Source organism: Sorex araneus, chromosome 3 (assembly GCF_027595985.1).
Source record: "Sorex araneus isolate mSorAra2 chromosome 3, mSorAra2.pri, whole genome shotgun sequence".
NCBI lineage: Eukaryota > Metazoa > Chordata > Mammalia > Eulipotyphla > Soricidae > Sorex > Sorex araneus.
The window spans coordinates 161,417,964-161,438,361 of NC_073304.1; the positions used below are offsets into that span (position 1 = coordinate 161,417,964).

At 37.0% G+C, this 20,398-nt stretch overlaps 1 protein-coding gene across 1 annotated transcript in view; it reads left to right on the forward strand.

The window, feature by feature from the left end:
- DDX10 (DEAD-box helicase 10) overlaps positions 1-20,398 on the forward strand; it is a 251,787-nt gene that overhangs the window by 114,480 nt on the left and 116,909 nt on the right. Inside the window, exons 14-15 of the mRNA XM_004614141.2 lie at positions 16,126-16,245; positions 19,276-19,437. Coding sequence (XP_004614198.2) covers positions 16,126-16,245; positions 19,276-19,437 — 282 coding nt within the window. The remainder of the gene's footprint in view (positions 1-16,125; positions 16,246-19,275; positions 19,438-20,398) is intronic.

The following is a 20,398-nucleotide window of genomic DNA, read 5'->3' on the forward strand; positions in this document are numbered from 1 at the left end:
TTTAAAGGTCCATGTTTAGAAAATTAACTACATTACAGTGTATTTGGAAATTTAGAATTTAGTATTTTCCTTTTATTTATTTAATTTTTGGATTTGGGACCACACCTGTCAATGCTCAGGGCTTACTCCTGGCTCTGCACACAAATTACTCTTGGTGGTGCTGAGGAGAACTTATAGGATGCCAGGGATTGAACACAGTCAGTTTGGTTGTGTGCAAGGCAAGTGTTGTACCCGCTGTACTATCTCTCCAGCCCAGTATTTGTCTTTTTAACTTAATATGTTTGTACTTTTGAAGTTTTTATTAATTAGGGACCTGTATTTGTCTGTTTTCTATAGATCATTTTATATAAATTTACTAAAATCTACCCTATCACTTGTTCTCTTTCAACACATAGCAAAATTCTCTCTTCTTGAAAGTTCACCAGGAAATAGAATAATATATATAAATATATGTATATAAGTCCCCTCAAAGTGGACAGGTTGCCTTTCCCTCCCCACCCAAAGTAGAGCCTTGACAGTTGAAGACCTCCAGAACCCAGCCACAGCCATGCTCAAGGCCACTATCCATGTGTTCAGACAAGCCTCACACATGAAGGGACCGGCAGAGGAACTCAGGTGTGCGGGACCCGGGGCTGAGATATCCAAGCCTGCTCGGATTGGGACTGGGCCTTCTCCACTCAGACCCCCCATTTTCCAGTAGCTTGGCAGCCACACCTGCAAACTGCACCCGGCGCCATGTAATTATACCAACGGCCAACATCCAGAGACTATAAGACCAAGCTCCCAGAAGCTAGTAGCCTTCTTCTCCCTCTTGGAGAACCTGACAAGCTACCAAGAGTCTATTGCCCACACGGGAGAGCCTTGCAAGCTCCCCATGGTGTATTCATATCCAAATACAGTAAACGATATATACATACCTCTCAGAGAGCCTGGCAAGCTACCAGGAGTATCCTGCCCACAAGGCAGAATCTGGTAAGCTACCCATGGTGTATTTGATATACTAAAAACAGTAATGATAGGTCTCATTCCCCTGACTCTGAAAGAGCCTCCAATCGTTGGGAAAGATGAGTAGGTAGAGGCTGCTAAAATCTCAGGGCTGAGTGTAATAGAGACATTACTGGTGCCGCTCGAGTAAATCGACGAATAACGGGATGACAGCGATACAGTGATATTTATAGATATGTATTATATATATCAGAAAGGATACATTTCTTTAGTTAATGATGTTAAGAATAGACATTGAATAAGGAATGGTTACTTTGGCTTTGTCTTGTAAATAAATCATGATCTTGTCTAATTTTTTATATTAACATTATTACTGGAAACTAATCAGATGAAATTTTCCTTTTCTTTGATTATCAGTCTCTATTTGTAAATAGATCATTTAATCATTTTTAATCAGTGACATTTATGAAATGATTTTATTTAGATTCTAAATCAAATGTGACTATCTTATATAATTTCAACTTAATGAGCCCAGGATATCAGGAATTCACTTTCTCCTCTGATCTTGCAATTTAGAATGAAAATTATTACACCATGTTCTGTACTTTTTTTCATATTAGATATGTACTCTAGGATGCTGGATTCAACCAAACGGTTAAATGTTTTGTATAATACTGACAAAACATCAGTTTTTTAAATTATTCATAGATATTGAATTTTAGGTTCTCAAGTACAGGAACTCCATAAATAAATCAATTAAACATGATTTTAAAATATCAATTCCAGTGATATTTGTTTGTTTTGTTTTGTGCCACACCTGACCAAGCTCAGGAGCAACTCTCGACTCTGCTCCAAGGGGTCTCTTGTATCAGGGATTGAACCTGGGTCAGCCACATGCTATGAAGGTACCTTATCCACCTCCCCACCAATAGGTTAATCAATTGGAAATGATTGCAGTGCACTAATAAATTTGATGTATGAATAAATGATATTAACCAATACTTATGAATGTCCATAGTCTACAGAGTTTAGTGTGATTGATTTAATAATCTAGTGAATTTCAAAAGACAAATGGAAATTTATACATTTGAACATTTATACAGGCACAAGAGAAATGGACATAGATGTAATAGTAACATAACAAATCAAGAGAAATGAGCTGAAATAGGCCATGTTAACCAGCTTATAGGAAGAGGAAGAAAAGTGGCATCAGTAAAGACTTTATTAAAAAATGAATAGTTGAGCTTCTTTAGGATAATGAGGGATTTGTTTCTCATTGTTTTATTTTTTTGTGAATAACTCTTATGATTCTAATTTGGGGGTGGGGGTTAGGAAGCATCCAAGTAGTGTGGGGAATCCATTCTTATAGACCAGGCTGGGGTTCGTTACTAGGATCTGAGGAAGTGGTGTTTGGCCTTGCAGTTCCCGGGGTTACCTCTCTGGTGAAGCCTAGGGCTTCCTGGGCTAATTCTCAGTGATGCTCAGAGGACTACATAGTGCAGGGGATTGAACTGGGTCAGCTGCATGCAAGACATGTGCCTTACACTCTCTGCTCTCTTTCTGACCCTATGACTAGTAATTTTTGTGGGTCATTTGCTGTTCTGGGGATTTGGGATATAAAACAAAGAAAACAAAAACTGCTATAATCCTGTCGCATATTTGTATGGATATGCTTGGTTAGCCATTCTTTTGATTTTTTTGTACTTCTACCCACCCCCCATGCTTAAGTGCATACAATTTACCCCACTTCACCCATTTCATATTGCACAACAGATAATGGTATTGCATTCTGATTTGTAGCCTTTCTTTGAATAAGATAAGAGGCTTGCATTTATTTATTTATTTATTTTTAGGAAGGCTTTCTTAGGTACTCTCTTCTCTGGCAAAGCAGTAAGAAAGTTTACTCATTTTTCTAAATAATGGTTAGCTCATTGTAAAGCAAGATAAAAATTAACCTTTAATATTATTCCTGTTCACCGCATGCAAGGCAAATGCCCTATATATGCTGTGCTATTACTCCAGTCCAACTATAATTATACTTAACTATAACTATAATTTTAACTCTAGTTGATTAAGGCTTCTTAAAGATGTCAAATAGGTATCAGATCAAGTTGCTGAATGATAGTTTGTTGTTTTTATTAGGAAAATTTGAAATAAGGCACTTTAGATTTAGAACGATTGAGGCAAATTATTGGTGAATTTCATATCTTGTTTGTTTTCTTATTGCTGGCAGTCCTCATGGGTTATTTCCAGTTCTGTGCCCATGGAGCACTCCTCGAAGGACTCAGGGGTATTGAACCCAGGTTGGCCCTGTGCAAGACAAACTCCCTACTTGCTGGACTATCTCTCCAGCCCTGGGTTTCGTATCTTAATTCCAGAAGTCTTTACACAAATGTAAAATTTATTGCATTCAATGGATAAAATTTCTAGTGATTCCATTTTCTTGAATTAGATTGAAACTTAATGTCACTGTCACTGTCACTGTCATCCTGTTGCTCATTGATTTGCTTAAGCGGGCACCAGTAACGTCTCCATCTCGAGACTTGTTACTGTTTTTGGCATATCGAATACGCCACGGGTAGCTTGCCAGGCTCTACCATGGGGGCGAGATACTATTGGTAGCTATTTAAAATAACTTTGAGGTAATTTTTTGGGTGGGGCACATCCAGAGATGCTCAGGGTTTACTGCTGGCTCTGCACTCCAGGTGGAGCTGGAGTGGGGTGGGGGACTAACATATATGATGCTGGGAATAAAACCCAGAGCAGGTGGGTTTAAGGGAAGTGCTCTATTTGCTGTACTTTAGCTCAGAGGTAAGTTTTTTTTATATTAGAGTTATTTATTTATTGTTTGCACTTGTTAAGGATGTGACCAAATTCTTTAAATAATTGTATGTTTAAATAATTGGGATGTTTGGGAAAGTGTAGAATATATTTTAAATCATAATGGTTAATGATAGCACGGAGCCTTAGAGATGACCACACTGAGTCCCAGTTTCTTGTTCCAGTATACTCTTTTCTTTTGACTATAACACACTTAATTTCATCTCCTAGATGTTCTTTTGATATAGTGGAGAAAATATTTGGAAGATGAATGGTTATTCTGCCTTTTGTCAGTGGTTGTTTAAGAACTTCTCAAAGTTTCTTGTAGGTTTAGTAATTTTGTTTTCCTATCTTTGTGTTGATAGCTTAGTTCAGTGTCTGGAGAGGGGGAAATAATTTGGCAGTGTAGTGCAATGTTTTTGCAGTGTGCCACTAATTGTGAGAGGGATTTTGTTTTTCACTGCTTTTCCTCCCTCTTGTCCCTTGCTTTCTTGTGATTTTGTTTTCACATTGTCTTCTTTGATTACCGTAACTGCCTTAACCCTGCCTGGCTGTCCTTTCCCCTGTCTATTTTATTCTACACATGCTGTCTCTTTTGTCCTGGAGTCTTCCCTGAAGCTTTTCACAGAAGTCTTATTACCTTTCTAACTTTCTCTCTTACTTTATTTCCCCTCTAACTGTAATTACAATTGTCTTTTTCCTAGAATGACATAAGAAAATAGGATTTCTTTGTTTTCATTATCAGTACAGACTTCTCAAAGGCAGTACTGGAACTTGAACAAAAGCATTCACCTCAGATTTTGTTAGTTACTTGGTTTGAAAACTACACTATGTTTTTAGAGAAAAAACGTAGTTGTTTCTGTTGATGTCATTTATTTTTTTAAAAAATGTGCAGCAACATTGACAATGGGCATCCCAATATAACATGTTTTCTTTATTTTGTGAATTCCCTCAAAGAGTTTGTTCAAGTAGAAACTGTATGTCTGTCTCTGAGGGAGGTTATGGGTAACAGTATTTGGAGAGTAAAATAAGTCCTGCCACAAACAGAGCTTCTCGATTTTATTTTAATCAGTGACAGTGGGATCTTCAGAGGAGTACACAATTTGAGAATATAGAATTTGAAGTAATGTACTTGTCTTGGAGTCTGTCTCTGTTCCTTTAGCTGGATAACTATTCAGCTTGTTTTATTATTAGTTTTGCCACCTGTATGATGCAAGCAATACTTCAAAAGAGTGTAAGTAAGTGGAGGTAAATGAAATAAAAAAACATCTAACATAGCACCTGACATATGGCTTCTCTGGGTAGCCTTTTGTAAACTTCTCAAAAGTTTAATGACTTCTTGATGAACAAAGTAAATACATCAAGAAATGCTTATCATTTGGCACTCAAGATAACTTTAGTTTAGGGCATTTGGAGCTTAGATCAAATTTCTTATTGTAGAGTGAATTAAGAAATAGATTTATATGAGTAAAAGAGACTTGTGTGGGGAAACACAAGGGCCAGTCAGAAATAGTTAGGCATGAGTTTGCAACCTCCTTATTCCACAAAAAAGATGCCAGAGTTTGGCATCTGCTCAGTGTAAAGCATAGGGTTTCATTCTGCTTAAGGTATCCAGCCCCTATTTCCTTCCCTAATAGCATTCTTCCTCACTCTGTTGAATAAGAAGTAGATCAACCTTACCAGTAAATAATCACAAAGTTCTTTGGTATACATTTGGTCTAGTTGTGAATGCCTATAGTCCTCTAGAAAATGCATCATAATATTATGAGCAGACTGGTGTCCGTAGGAAGCTTAATCTGCCTTAATGAGAGATGAAGTCTTAGTCCCGCCTGAGATGATGTACCCTTTCCTGCTGGATGAATTTAGCTCATGGACAGACACCCAGAGTGACTCCTGATAACATTTTCATACTTTGACTTTTTGCTCGTATTTTATTGTCCCCAGTCAGTAAATTTTTCCTCTTTAACAAATAATATCAGCTGTGATATAATAGATTTGCTTATTTCTGTGATACTTTAAGCAAGTTGATACTAGACTGGATAACAAAATAACACATTTTGCAGTCTTTTAATGAATACTCTTCTCATCCAAAAATGGTCTTGAATGGCTCAGGCTCAATTTCACAAAAAGTGTTGATTAGCTCGGGAACAGGTTAGTGCTCATTCTAGAAGTAAAGGATGATTAAGACAAAGACATTAGTGCTTATTCTAGAAGTAAAAGATGAATACGGGGATGGAACAGTAACACAACAGGTAGGGCGTTTGCCTTGCACGCGGCCAACCTGGATTCGATTCCTGGCATCCCATATGGTCCCCCAAGCATCGCCAGGAGTAATTTCTGAGTGCAAAGCCAGGAGTAACCCCTGTGCATTGCCGGGTGTGACCCAAAAAGCAAAAAAAAAAAAAAAAAAAAAGACTAAGACAAAGACCATCTTTTTGGGGTGTTTATTATCTAAGAGGTGTATTCCAAAAGTAAAAGGACCTCTTAAAAATTAGAAGCAATTTTATGACAGTGTAAGAGATTCCCATGGAAGGTTGAGGATAGGTGAGGATGGTCCCAAAATATAGCCAGTGTTGAATCTTAAGCAGTGTAATCTAGCCTACCTTCTAGGGAAGAAATTTCAAGCATATTGACAGTTTCTACATTTTCTAGTCTGTATGAGATAGTAGTAAGGAGAATGATCTGTTTTTTAAAGTTGTTTGACTATGTAGTATGAAGCTTGGGGACCAGCAAAAATTTTGTTTTAATTCTCTGGGAATTATGGGTTTATAGTAGTTTTGGTAAGTTATATTTACTCAAAATGAATATATTTTAGTCTTACAAACTTACCAGTAAAATAGCAAGGAATTATTCTAAGTGTAAGAACAAAAACTAATGATCAAGAATCTGCCAACAGTTTCCAGTGGCTTTCATTTAAAATACAAAGTTTCAATGTTAAAAGGGCAAGTAAGCAAATGGAATCTGTATTAATCTCTGTATTCTTAGCGTGCAATTTGCCATAAAAAAGTGGGGCCAAGTAATAGGGCTTCCCTGCCCCCTGCAGCCCCTCTGGCCCAGAAGTTAAATATTTAAGAGACAAAAGAAAAATTGTCACATCTGTGTTCCTTCTATGAAAAACAAAATAGCTCTTTGAACATACATTCCATGAGGAATTCTTTTCATCATAAAGGATTTGCTGTCTGAAAACTCTTAATTTCTGTCTTATAGGTCTCTGAGTATTGTTTAAGAAAGCTGATTTGTAAAGAAAGTATAGTTTTTTTTTTTTTTTGCTTTTTGGGTCACACCTGGCAATGCACAGGGGTTACTCCTGGCGGTGCTCAGGGGACCATATGGGATGCTGGGAATTGAACCTGGGTCAGCTACATGCAAGGCAAACGCCCTACCCGCTGTGCTGTCACTCCAGCCCCGAAAGTGTAGATTCTGAGATGTTTCTAACATGCTGATGCTATACTGTAACTTTCAGTGACATAATAGTAAATGTTTTTATACTGATGTGAAAATAAGAGCGTTAACTACTAGGTTTAGGAAGATTACAAGTTCTAGCTCTGATTTTGTTCGTATTTAACAGCAGTACAGTCCCGAATTTTTTTTTTTTTTGGCTACACCTGGCACAGCTCACTCCTAGTAAGCTGAGCTGGCATACCCATAGTTTTGCACTCAGGAATTACTCATGCCGGGCTCAGGCAGCCATATGGGATGGTGCAAGGCAAGCATTTTGCCCACTGTATTATTTCTCTGGCTCCAGTCTTGAAATTGGTGAGTGTGTGTGTTTGTGTGTCTGTGTCTTTGTGTCTGTGTGTGTGTCTGCGTGCGCATGTGTGTGAAGATGTTGTTTCTGTAGGTGATCTTGGAGGACTCTTTTATCCTTCCAAGTTCTATGCTAATTGCACTGCACTGTAGCACTGTTGTCCCGTTGTTCATCCATCTGCTCGAGCGGGCACCAGTAACGTCTCCATTGTGAGACTTGTTGTTACTGTTTTTAGCGTATCGAATATGCCATGGGTAGCTTGCCAGGCTCTGCTGTGCGGGCAGGATACTCTCGGTAGCTTGCCTGGCTCTTCAAGAGGGACGGAGGAATGGAACCCGGGTCAGCTGCGTGCAAGACAAATGCCCTACCCACTGTGCTATCACTCCAGTCCCTATGCTAGATAATGCTGTTATTTATATCAATATATTATTTATATCAATCAAATGGTAAAATTTTTGTTTTACCATCTTATATGTGGTTTTTATGTTTATTTATTTTTGGCATCATCTGGCAGTGCTCAAAGCATATTCCTACTCCAATCTAAGGGATCACTCATAGAGAAGCTCAGGAGAACATATGTGGTATCTGGAATAAAACCTAGGTCAGCCATATAAGGCAAATGTCCTAGCCACTATACTATGCTCTGGTCCTATAAATGTATTTTTCTTAAAGAACACTCAATTTAGGATGATTGGGCACTATAAACCTCATTTTTAAAAAAAATATGATACATATGGGCTTTGAATTTTGGTAGGTTTTGCTTAGGTAGCATTTTAATACAACAAATGTATTGGTGAGTGTGGCTTGGATTGGACCTGCTAGTTTTTCTTGTTATTTTTCATTTACCTATGATGTGGTTAAGGTGCATCCCATACATGGCTTGTGATTTATTAATGCCAGCCAATTTAGGAAAATGTCAGACTGGAAAAACAAATGAACAATAGCAGTGATGACTTTATCTTGGGGAGCTGGAGGCTGGTCTCAGCATCTCTAAATGTCTTGAAATAGCATGTCACAAAAAAAGCTAACCAGGTGCCAAGCCCAGTTTTAATTTATTATACATCTTAGCTCTAGCACTGTCATTCTTTGTGAAGCCTTAAGTCAGAGAGATTCTGGTTTTATATTTAGAATATAGATGCATATGCATGTGTGCCTTTGCGTATAATTCTTTAGATTGGTGGCTCACTGAACAACTACCATTATGTGGTATATTTTAAAAGCAAATTTCCACGATAGATTTTTGGAAATTCAGATCAGACTAGGCAGACTGACAAGTAATTTGTTTTTCTGGTAAGTACTCTAGACAGCTATGGAGTTCTCAGTTAAACTGATTGTTGAATGTTGTTTTGGTATTACCGCATTTTGCTCAAACAAATTTTGATTAAATGAGCTTTCGTACATTACATCTGAGTATTTAATAGTGTTTGAAGGGAGATGGTAGGGTTAGAGATGGTTCAGGAGCTCCCCAGAAGAAGAATGCTTCTGTGTCCTGTTTGTAAGTTCCGTAAATGCTATCTCAGGTCTTTAATTTAATTTAGTTCATTGCCACCAGTACTACCTTCCTTATGTTGTCAATCTCCCTTAATCTTCTTAGCAAAATGATCAGGTGGTACAAATTTGCTTTTCATTTTATAGTACTCTTTTTTAAATTTTTATTTTGGTATGCAGTTTATAATTGTTCTAAGTTCCTGTTTCAGAATTGTCGCGCACAACAGAAATTGATGTAGCCAATTTGGATATGTTAGAAATGAAATCCATACCGTCATTTTTGGAAATCTAAAAAGAGAGGCAAAAAAAATGTATCAAGCTTCATTTCCCTAAATTGCTTCCAGCTGCCTGCTCCCTAATATAGAAATATTTATTAAAAGTGGCAGGTTAAAAATTGGATTCCTCAGGCAAAATATGACTGATTCCATAATTTTATTAAAGAGAAAGAAATATCTGAGATTTAGCTTCTATAATGACTTTTTTTGGTGGGTGGAGGGTGGAGGATGGGGAATGGTGTGGAGCAAATGATATTTTCTAGCCAGTAAAACAAGCAAAAATGGCATAGATGGTTTCGAGGAACTGAAGAAAATTTCCTAAGGTAGTGCAGAAGAATTTGAAATTATTCTCTAGATATTACAAAAGTATGAATATTTGAAGATCGAACATACTACTTAAAATGAGAACTAAGACAATAAAGAATAATAGATTTGACTGAGTATGATATACAGTTGGGGATGAGGCCTAAATGATGATGATGGGACTGCTTATTTTATCATCTTTAATGTTGATAAAAAGCTGCCTGGTTGAAGACAAGAAATTTAAATCTTAAACTGTGAAAGAGATGAAAAAGATTTTACACTGAAATGCTACTTCAAAGGAGTTGGAGTTATGTTCATGAGAAACTAGTATTAATAGTATTATAAAAGAACGTCAAATAATAAATTTAAATTTAAAAAGATAAAAAATAAAGATCAAGGGAAAATAAGACCGCCATAGTCCCTAGCACTGGATGTAGCTCTGGATGGCAGACCCCCCTGCAAAATAATAAGCCACCTCAAAACACTGCCACAATTATTGCATTTAGTGGGGAATATATATATAAGAAATTAGGAGATTAGAATAGAGAAAAACAGAGATTGTTGGAGATATATTGGAGTTATTTCCCTCCTTTCCTGCTTTCTTATCATTATTGCTCTAATTTCTGTGCCGTTGCACACTTGGTTGCAATGCCAAGGACTTGGATCTTGTACTGGTATATAGGGCAATGCCAAGAATTAAATTTGTCACCTTATTCCTGCAACGCAAGTACTCTACCACTGAAACATCCTGGGACCCTGGAAAGTTCTTCTGTTAAGACATTGAGTAGTTAAGAGGATAGTACGCTCAGTTTATTAATAAGCAATTTCTAGGAATCATTCCTAGTAACTGGATGTGCATAGTAGGAATTTTGGAGAAGCATCAGAACTTTCTGTCAGTGATAGGAGAGTCTGATTAAAACATGCTGTATGGAATAATTGTACATTATGATCCTACATAACCAGAGGAAGTCAACAAAGCCGAGATCATTACATACTTAAATAGTTTTTGGGCTGAGAGAGGAATATAACAAACAAATTTCATTGTCTACTTTCTCATTTGTTAACCTATTTAGAGGCTTTTAAAATGAATCATGAATATTTCATATTTTGTCATTATCATTTAATATAAAATATTTGCATCATCTCAGAACAAACAAACCCAAACAAATTTTGGATTATGGAGGGCAAGAGAAAGGGGGAGATAGAGGGAGGGTGAGTAGTGGGAGGGAGGGAGGTGTGGACAAAAGGTGGAGGGGGTCCACTGAACTGTATTGGAAGTTAATAGGCGAGGGGTATGGAGTGGTTACATGAACCGATAATCCTGAAACGTTTAGTGTCATCCATTGTTACCTTGATAATGATAGGAACTGCTACTCCTAATACAGGGTTTATATTATTTGACCTTAAACTAGTTTATAAACTTATCAAGCTTTTGACTCCTTTTTTTAATGGTGGGGTTGTAGTGGGGTTGGCCGTAGCTTGTGAGTAAGGCATGGGCTTTAAACATCAGGCCCTCCACATGCTGATTGTGCTCTCTGGCCTATTGAGCCATTTACCTGGCCCTTAGATTTTTTTTTTTCAGTGAAGACATACTAATGACCCTTGAGTGCTTAGAAAAGGTGCTTTATATCATTTATCAGCAGGGTAGTTTGTTTATTGATTGGTCTGGGGGGTACACCTGGTGATTCTCAGGATCTATACCTGGTGGCTGCTTGGGGACCTGGTGGTGCTCTGGGCTTGAAGAGTTATGAAAAGATTCTGTAGAAGCCTTTAATGCCAAATATCAAATAGTACATCCTTACTATTATAAAATTAGAATGTGTGAATTATTATAGCTCAGTAAGTTTAGGAGAACTTAGGAGTTATCTTTGCATAGCAGTCAGTTTTGCTTTTTAAGAAAAGATCTTATAGAATTAGGTTATTTGGTCAATGATCTGAAGTTAAGAACATTTGAACTTCTGGACATCCAGACTTACAAATGCTATGAATTGCTTATATTTCACCTGAGGGCTTAGTCTATTATAGATGCTTTCAAAGTCCACAGCAAAGTTCTTTATTTTGTTGGTTTCCTTCATTTACTATTATGAGCTATTAATTATTCAGTGACACATGGGAGGTACTTTAAGGAAGCAGAAAATTCTGATTCTTAAAAATATCTTTTCCTTTCATTTGAACTTCTGTCTCCCTTTGGTTTTTCTTTTCCTTTTTTTTTCTTTTCTTTTGTTACAAAGATATTTTTATGTTATCTCTAGGATTTCTACTAGTGATGCTTATACTTAAGGATTAATTTTTCCCCCATTGATTTGAATCTTTTTAACTAACATGGTTCTTCTAAAAGGAACCATTGCTATTTTTATAACTGTTCCTGTAAATTCCAAGTTATTTGTAGCAACCTCCTACAAGAGCACAAGACCTTGAGAGTAACTTGCTATTTTATCAGTTTTGTATTTTATGATATTTTTCTTTTAGCATTTTAATTTAAAGTCTAGCATGCATGCTGTGGAAGAAGTGCAAATAGAAAAGAAAATTGCATTTTGGTGTTTTACATCTTGTCAGCAAATCTTTCAGTGTGTTTTATGGCTGTCACAAATTTTGTTCTTGTTCCAATAATGGAGTCTTGTAGCTAAAATAGAACTCTTTCCTATCAATAGACATACTTTTTTGGGGGGGCGTGATTTAATTAATAGAAGTATAAAGTAGTAATGAGTACTTCCCCCTAATCCATGTGGCAATGTTGAAACTTTCAAGAAAAATAAAACCTGCATCTTGAAAAGTAAATATATATTTTAAAATGTCTAGTAGAGGATCTGGAGAGATAATACAGAGGTTAAGGTGCTTGAACCCTGATTCAATTCCCGGCACCAGTATGTTCTCCCAAGCATTGCCAGAAGTGATCCCTGAGCATTGCTGGGTATCCCCCCAACACCTCGCAAAAGCCTGGTAGTTGGAAAAATACTTTAAAATAATTCATAACTCCCCAAAATTTATTATTTAAACACATAATTGATTATGGAAAATGATCTTCTTGGCAAAAATAAGCAAAACAAAACTGCTTAATATTTCCTTATATGGCATAAGCTTAAATGTAAATTATTAAGTGGGGGAAATCCTGAGGTATCTTTAAGAAATAAAAGTTTCTTTTTGAGGAGAGCAGGGTTCGTACCACATCTGGTGGTGCCTAAGTGCTGCTGCCGACTCTGCTCTCAGGAGTTACTCCTAGTGGTCTCAGGGAACCATAGGCAGTGCTGGGGTTGAACAAGAGTTAGCCAAGTATAAGGCACATGCTTTAATCTCTTCAGCCTAACAAATGAAGAGGTTCTACAAATAGATAAATAGCGAGAGATTTATTTAAATCTGGCAAAAATATCTACAGTGCACAGAAGATAAAACCTTTAAAAGGGTGTTAAATGCAAGTGTAAATTAAATTTTCCCATTCATATTTTTCATGTCAGTCAGCCAACATAAGTTCTGTTTTGGGGAGAGGTTGTTGTGGGGACCAGACCCAGTATGCTAGGGGTTCACTGGGAACACCTCCTCAGTGCTTGCTGTGCCAGGGTTTGGACCTATGGGCTCACAGGGAGAGCACAAGCTCTACCACTTGAGTTACATCCTTGCCTTAATAATTTATTTTAAATAGTTGTGGAGATAATTTACTTCAAATGTGGAGTGGAATTATAAATCTAAACAACATGTTTGGAGAATTTTTGGATTATCTTTGGTAACTTTAAAGTGCTCTTTCTGATAGCTAGATAGCTTATAATAATACTCACCACACCCACTATCAGTCTTCGAGCACAGTCCTACCGCTGAAATACCTCTCTTCCTATTACTTTCATCTGCCTTCCCTTTAAGTCCAGTAAGCACCATAATTTTCAGAGTTAGTTTTTGTTGTCTTGGGCCAGTTCATTTACTTTGGCTATTCATATTCCACATATGAATGAAACCATCCAGAAGTTGTCTTTGCCTTCAAAGTGGGTAGGGCATTTGCCTTGCATGTGGCCGACTCGTGTTCGATTTCTCCGTCCCTCTCGGAGAGCCCGGCAAGCTACCAAGAGTATTCCGCCCACATGGCACAGCCTGGCAAGCTACCTGTGGTGTATATGATATGCCAAAAACAGTAACAAGTCTCGCAGTGGAGACTTTACTGGTGCCCGCTCGAGCAAATCGATGAACAGTGGGATGACAGTGCTACAGTGCCTTATTTCATTTAGCGTAATAACCTTCAAGTTCTGTCTTACCCCCAATAGCACATTTTCAACTTTTTAAATGAACAAATACATAAGTCTTTGAGCACTGTAACTTTTTCTAGGGATAGATATACATGAATACCCAGATTATGAACATAAACCAAGGCAAGAGTAGCTCTTTTCATAACTTAATGTTCTTTATATATAATTGAATATGCATGCATACAGAAAACTCTAGAAATAGTATGTGCTTCTTGGGAGGTAAACTGAGTTAAAGAAAGAACATGAAGGCAACCATGAAACTGAATATCCTTTATAAAACTCATATGCATATATTTCCTGCAAAAATGAATTCAAAGAAAGATATTAAACTAAGACTCCTACTTTGCCACTACATAGTTTAGCTATGTAAAGCAATGAGGGTTGTATTTATTTACTCAGGACTGTAATCTCAACACTCAGATCTGGGAGGGGTTGTGGATATAGGCACAGGATGTTTGAAATCTTACAGCACCAGATAGTAACATTGATGCATTCCTAGGGGGATGGAGGAAATGGAGTGTCTTATAGGAAGAAGAAATTTTTAAGCACTACTTTCTTTTCACAAAGATCTTGAGATAGATATATAATCTATATATATAATCAAGATATGACATATATCAAGATATGACATATATGACTTATAATAGCGTAGGAAATAGTTATTAAATATTGATATTTGAATTTTAAGATGTATTGTTTAAGCAGGTTATTTTAATTATTAAAATGTACCTTTTTTTAAATTTTGTTTTTGTGCATGTGTTTTTACAGTTGTGATTAACACCTGTGTTTGGAAGCTTCTGATAATTCATGCTGTCTAGATTAGTCCCTCCTCTTTTTTTTTTTCTTTTTGGGTCACACCCGGCGAAGCACAGAGGTTACTCCTGGTTCTGCATTCAGGAATTACTCCTGGCAGTGCTCAGGGGACCATATGGGATGCTGGAATCGAACCCGGGTCAGCCGCATGCAAGGCAAACGCCATACCCGCTGTGCTATTGCTCCAGTCCCTAGTCCCTCCTCTTTTACTTGGGCGGTTTCATTTGGTACAGAGACAGTCATGAGCTCAGAGCCTGGAATTTTGCGAAAATTGCATAAGCCTCTCTGCAGTTGACACGATCTTTTTGTAATCAGTAGGTAATCAATATGTGGATTTAGAGTTTTATTTAGCACTTAAGTCTTGTGGTTTACATTATTAAACTCTCCTAATAATCCTTGTATCAGCATGCATACTGTCCTCAGTTTACAACTAAAGCATTTTGGGAGAGACTTGCCCTTCTTTAAGTCATAGGCTGTAGAGATTGAATTCAACTCCCATTTTAATTCCTACACTGAGTAATGGGGGCTGCTTTTAATTACTGCATAAAACATCACTACTACTGGCTCTAATTTGGGGAAAGTTATCCAACTCTTTCTAAAAAGTAATTTACCTTTTAGCACATTCGTCAGAGCCCTCTATTATATCTCATCTTTGCTGATTCACTCACTATGCATATAGCATAATTAGGGACTTCAGAATTTTATTAGTTTGTTATAGTGGTTTTAGGACACTATGTCCTGGTGAGTATCCTATTAAGTATTCTAATTCTTTCTTAATGTTGTCTATATTATTTAGTTGGAAGGTAATTAATTATTCACTTATTGTATTATTGTGTAGTTTTTGGTGCTTCATCGTTATCAAGATAGCATAATAATAGTAATAGAGGAAAAATTTAAGGTTATGTTTAGTTTTTTAAAAAAATTATTTTTAATTGAATTACAGTGAGATACACAGTTACAAAGTTGTTTATGATTGAGTTTCAGTCCTATAATGTGCCAGTACTCATTTCTTCACCAGTGTACATTTTCCACCACCAGTGTCCCCAGTTTCCCTCCAGCCGCACCCCTTCCCCACCTCCTCCGTCTGATGGTTTTCTATTTTATTTTATTTTATTTTATTTTATTTTTGCTTTTTGGGTCACATCCAGCAATGCACAGGGGTTACTCCTGGTTCTACACTCAGGAATTACCCCTGGCGGTGCTCAGGGGACCATATGGGATGCTGGGATTCGAACCTGGGTCAGCCTGGGTTGGCCGCGTGCAAGGCAAACACCCTACCTGCTGTGCTATTGCTCCAGCCCCTAGTTTTCTGTTTTAAACTTAAATTCTATTCACATTAGAAGGGTCATTAGTTTAAAAGTCTATTAATTTCATTTTTGGACATATTTTTAATGTCAGTAAAATGTGACTGTGACTCAGTTTTGGAAGTGTATGCCAAAGCTCACTCGTTAATGTAAAGTAACTATTTGCTTAATCACAGTTTTTGTTTGTTTATTCATTGCAGAAGAAAGAAACTTCTAAATCCAATGTCAAAAAAAAAGTGACCAAGGTTGCAGAAGCAAAGAAAGTAATGAAGAGAAATTTTAAAGTGAATAAGAAAATAATGTTTACTGATGAAGGAGAGGTAAGATTCTGTACATATTTAGTTTCTGACATACATTCCATGTATTATAGACTCTGCTGCTCACCTGTCCTTTTTTTCAAATACGGAAAGCAGTTCTCCACAATGCCCTAGGCTGTTTCCTTCAGTGTTAATACAGACATTTCCTCAACTCTGCATCTTTATTTATTTTTTGCTTATTGGATCACACCTAGCGATGCTCAGAGGTTATTCCTGGCTCTGCACTCAGGAATTACTCTTGGCAGTACTTGGGGGACCATATGGCATGCAAGGATTGAACCCAGGTTGGCCTCGTGCAAGGCCCTACCCACTTTACTATCGCTCTGGCCCAACTCCTCATCTTTAGAAAGAAATATTGCACTGACAGTAAACTGATATACTTGGTGATAATAGCTCATAGTTACTTTTGAGCTTTCTAAGGTTTTTTTACAGATATTTTGGTAGAAGAAAGGGCCACACCTGGCAGTGTTCAGGTCTTCTGGCTCTCCATATAGGGTGCCAGGAATCAAACCCGAGTAGGCTGCATGTAAAACAGGTAATGCCTGCTGTACTGTTATTCCAACCCCAGCTAAGATTTTCTTGCCATGGTGGTCAGCAACATGTTTCATGAGGGCAAGCAGAGGAATAGTGCCAGCACTTTGCACAGCTGCTCTTACTTGCCTCTAGAGTGCTTTGCAATCCCTCAGTTTTAGATTCTGGACTGGTGTGTTTCTTACTGACTGACCTTACCTTGGAAGGAATTCTTTGCTATGATCTTGGACATTTGGAAGACACTTTTCATCTCACCATTAACTTTGTCTTACTATGAATACATGTCCATTGGTCAGGGAAAGGGTTACCGCTCACAGATGACTTAAGAAAGCTCAAGCTATTCCATAATATCTTCAGTTTTGAAATGGATAGAGATCTAGAGTGCTGAGGGACTTCTTTGGTACGAAGTAATGGTAATAAATACTCAGAGCAGAATCTTTTGAATGTCATTTTTTAAAAAAGTTTTATTCTCAGCCTCCTGTAATTCTAATTGAATTCACAGCATATCCTGCTAGTGTAATCCCATTTGCTTTGTCCCTTTTACTTCATAGCACTTACTATATGACTTTGCATTGTTCATTTATTTGGCTGTTGCCTGTTCCTTCCATTCCAGTGGCTGAATGAAGTTGTCTGATGGGCAGTTATTTTTGACATTGCTTACTACACTGTTCCCAATGCTTAGGACAGCACCTAACATCAACTAAGCCCTCAGAAAAAGTTAAACTATTGTCTAATGTCACAATAACAGCTTTTAATATTGATTTTATCATATCAGTTGTTTCATCATCATTATTAAAATAAATACTGCCTGAGCAGTCTGTATTTAATAAAGTATATTTCCGTTTCATTTTGAAGTCAACAGTTTAGAAACATTAAGAAACTCTCAATTTCCAGATTTGCACTAATAAGAGGAATAAAATTATATATAAATCATGTAAACTAACAAAATTCAGTGCAGTTTAGAGGTGTTGAAGTTGCAGAGGAAGTCTATAAATGATACATGCTCCGTTTCTTAGTATATATCAAAGGAGATCAGCGCCTGAGAAGCAGGCTACTTGATAAAGTTGTATTACATCAGTTTCTCAATGTAAAATAAAATTAGTGTTGTTAGCTTAATGAGGTTCCTTACTGTGCAACTGGGTTTAATTGCAGATTGTACCAATTAGTTTCAAGATGAGTGTAAATCCTCTACTAGAGTGTTTCATCGTGTGCTTACTGCTGAGAGTAGCTTTGTTTGACTGTTAGCCTTACTGAGACTTTGGATCTGTTGTTCACTCGGCCCACAGTGTGATAAACCTTTTCCTCTTGATAGAAAAAAGAGATAAGGAGTCAGGAGTGTGTCGCCTTCTTACCAACACAGTGGATCCTCTGACTGGCTCAGTGTCAGTGAAGACTAGAGCAGCTTCTGTTGTGATGGTATTTGTGAACCCCTTCATGTGTTGCCAAAAATTGAGACATCTTGAAAAGGGACTGTAGTTGCAAGGCACACTGGAGTCTCACTTACCTCATGTGGGTGAGAAGGAGGCATTAATACCTGTGATGGATACGTCTGCATCTTCCATTGGCCTGCTGCTTGATTAGTGAGCTTTTAAAAACAATGGCAACTCTCTCAATTCGTCTACTTAAATCCATCAAACAACAATTACTGAGTTTAAAAACAAGAATAATTTTTGTCTAAATTGATATTTACAGTGTTAGATTATTTTTTAAGAAGGGACTTAGATATTCAGTATTGAAAGATAATTTTTAAAGAAGAGACTCGGATATCCTGATATTAAGTAATTTATTCAGGATTATATAGTTGGCTGGTGAACACGACAGGGCATTTAACCAGGCACTTTGACCCCTGCGTGGGTGCCATGTCTTTAAAGCCACCATTTGTTCCTAGTTGCAAACTGAAGGTGTAAAGTTGTGTGGATTTGAGCAGACCTGTGAAAATTAATTTTTTTAAACCACAGAATTATTTTTGTTCCTATGGGTAGTATGAGCTGATAAATCATTCATTCATTGATTTTTTTTTTTAGCACCTAAAATGTGCCAGTGTGAGGGTATAGGAACAAGACTATCAACGAGATTAATTTTAGTCAGAAAAATAGGAAAGTAAAACCACACCTTAAGTGAGAGAAGTGTTGTCCAGCCATGTGTATTATCACTGGGGCCTGACCTGTCGACTGGCTTGTTCTGCATGGACATGTGCAGCTGAGTCAGTAGAGGACAGACCGTGAACAACTTTGGAACTCACCTTGAGTCAGCTCTTCCACATTATTTTGTGAGGTGTCCTTTTGTCCTTCTCTCACTGGGTCATGGCAGTGTTGTTTTAATCTGATGGGGATGCTCTTTTCTGTGGCTTGCTCATTCGATATTGAAATTTGCTAGAAAGTTTCAGAAGTACTGATCATATTTCTAAATCAGATAGCAGCATTTCAGAATTATTATACCAAGAAAAGAAGTTTCTTGTTTTCCTGTCTCACACTCCACACTTTACCATTTCTCGATCTACAGTTAGTTCAGCAGTGGCCACAGATGCAGAAGTCTGTCTTGAAGGATTGTGAGGAAGAGGACAGTGCTGGTGGCATCAACTTAGATAAAGCAAAAGAAAGGCTTCAAGAAGAGGACAAATTTGACAAAGAAGAATATCGAAAGAAAATTAAGGCAAAACACCGGGTAAGCGTTGCATTTTGATTAATATTGAGTAAAACTTAATATGTTCCTAAATATATGAAAATATTCATTAATAACTGTATTTTATTTACTATTACACTTTGGGTAACTGTTATTTATTTTATCTGTTTCTTCTACCTTCTGCTGGTGTATTTGTTGGTTTTTGCTTTTTAAATTTTAAAATTAAAATTTTTTTGACCCTTTTACTGAGGTACCAAGATTTATAGTATTGTTAATTGTATTTTTCAAACATACCTCTTTTAAATCCACACCCATCACCAGAGTGTTCACGTCTCACCACCAGGGTTCCAAAGGCCCCTCCCATTATGCTCAGTTTTATGGACAAAATCTCCAGTTCTGAATGACTTTGGACATTTATCGTCACTGGGCTGGTGGATCTTTTGTATAAGATCTAGTTTTTAAGAATATTACCTAACTCCGGTTTACTTCCATATCAGAGGACTTTTAACTAATTGAGTCAGTTCAGGAAATAAAACAAGTTTATGTTTTTAAATAAATCCCTGCAGTATGCCCTTGAGACAGTACATGATTTGAAGGTGATAGAATAATATCCTTGCTCTGTTAAGGTTTGTGTCACTGCTATAATAAGTTCTATAGCCAGACAATTTAAGCCTTATGTTGTAGACATTATTAACTGCACTGAGAAGAATCCTTGTGGTTTTGGACATCTGTTTGACCTTGCAACAATATAATAGACCAGTAAATTTTTTTTTAATAGAGAGCAGCAGTTTTCCTTTAAGATTGTGAGGCAACTTCACTGCAGCATTTGATGAATAAGAAAAAAGTAGGAATTGTCTACAGAATCAGGGATGGAAACAAACGCTGAGAAAAATATTACAGAATGAAGTAGAACCTCTGTACCTGAAATATCCTTGTTGCAGTTATTGAGTATTTATTTTATTGAGAGAAATGAACAATTTCTGCATTGTTCTATTTAATACTA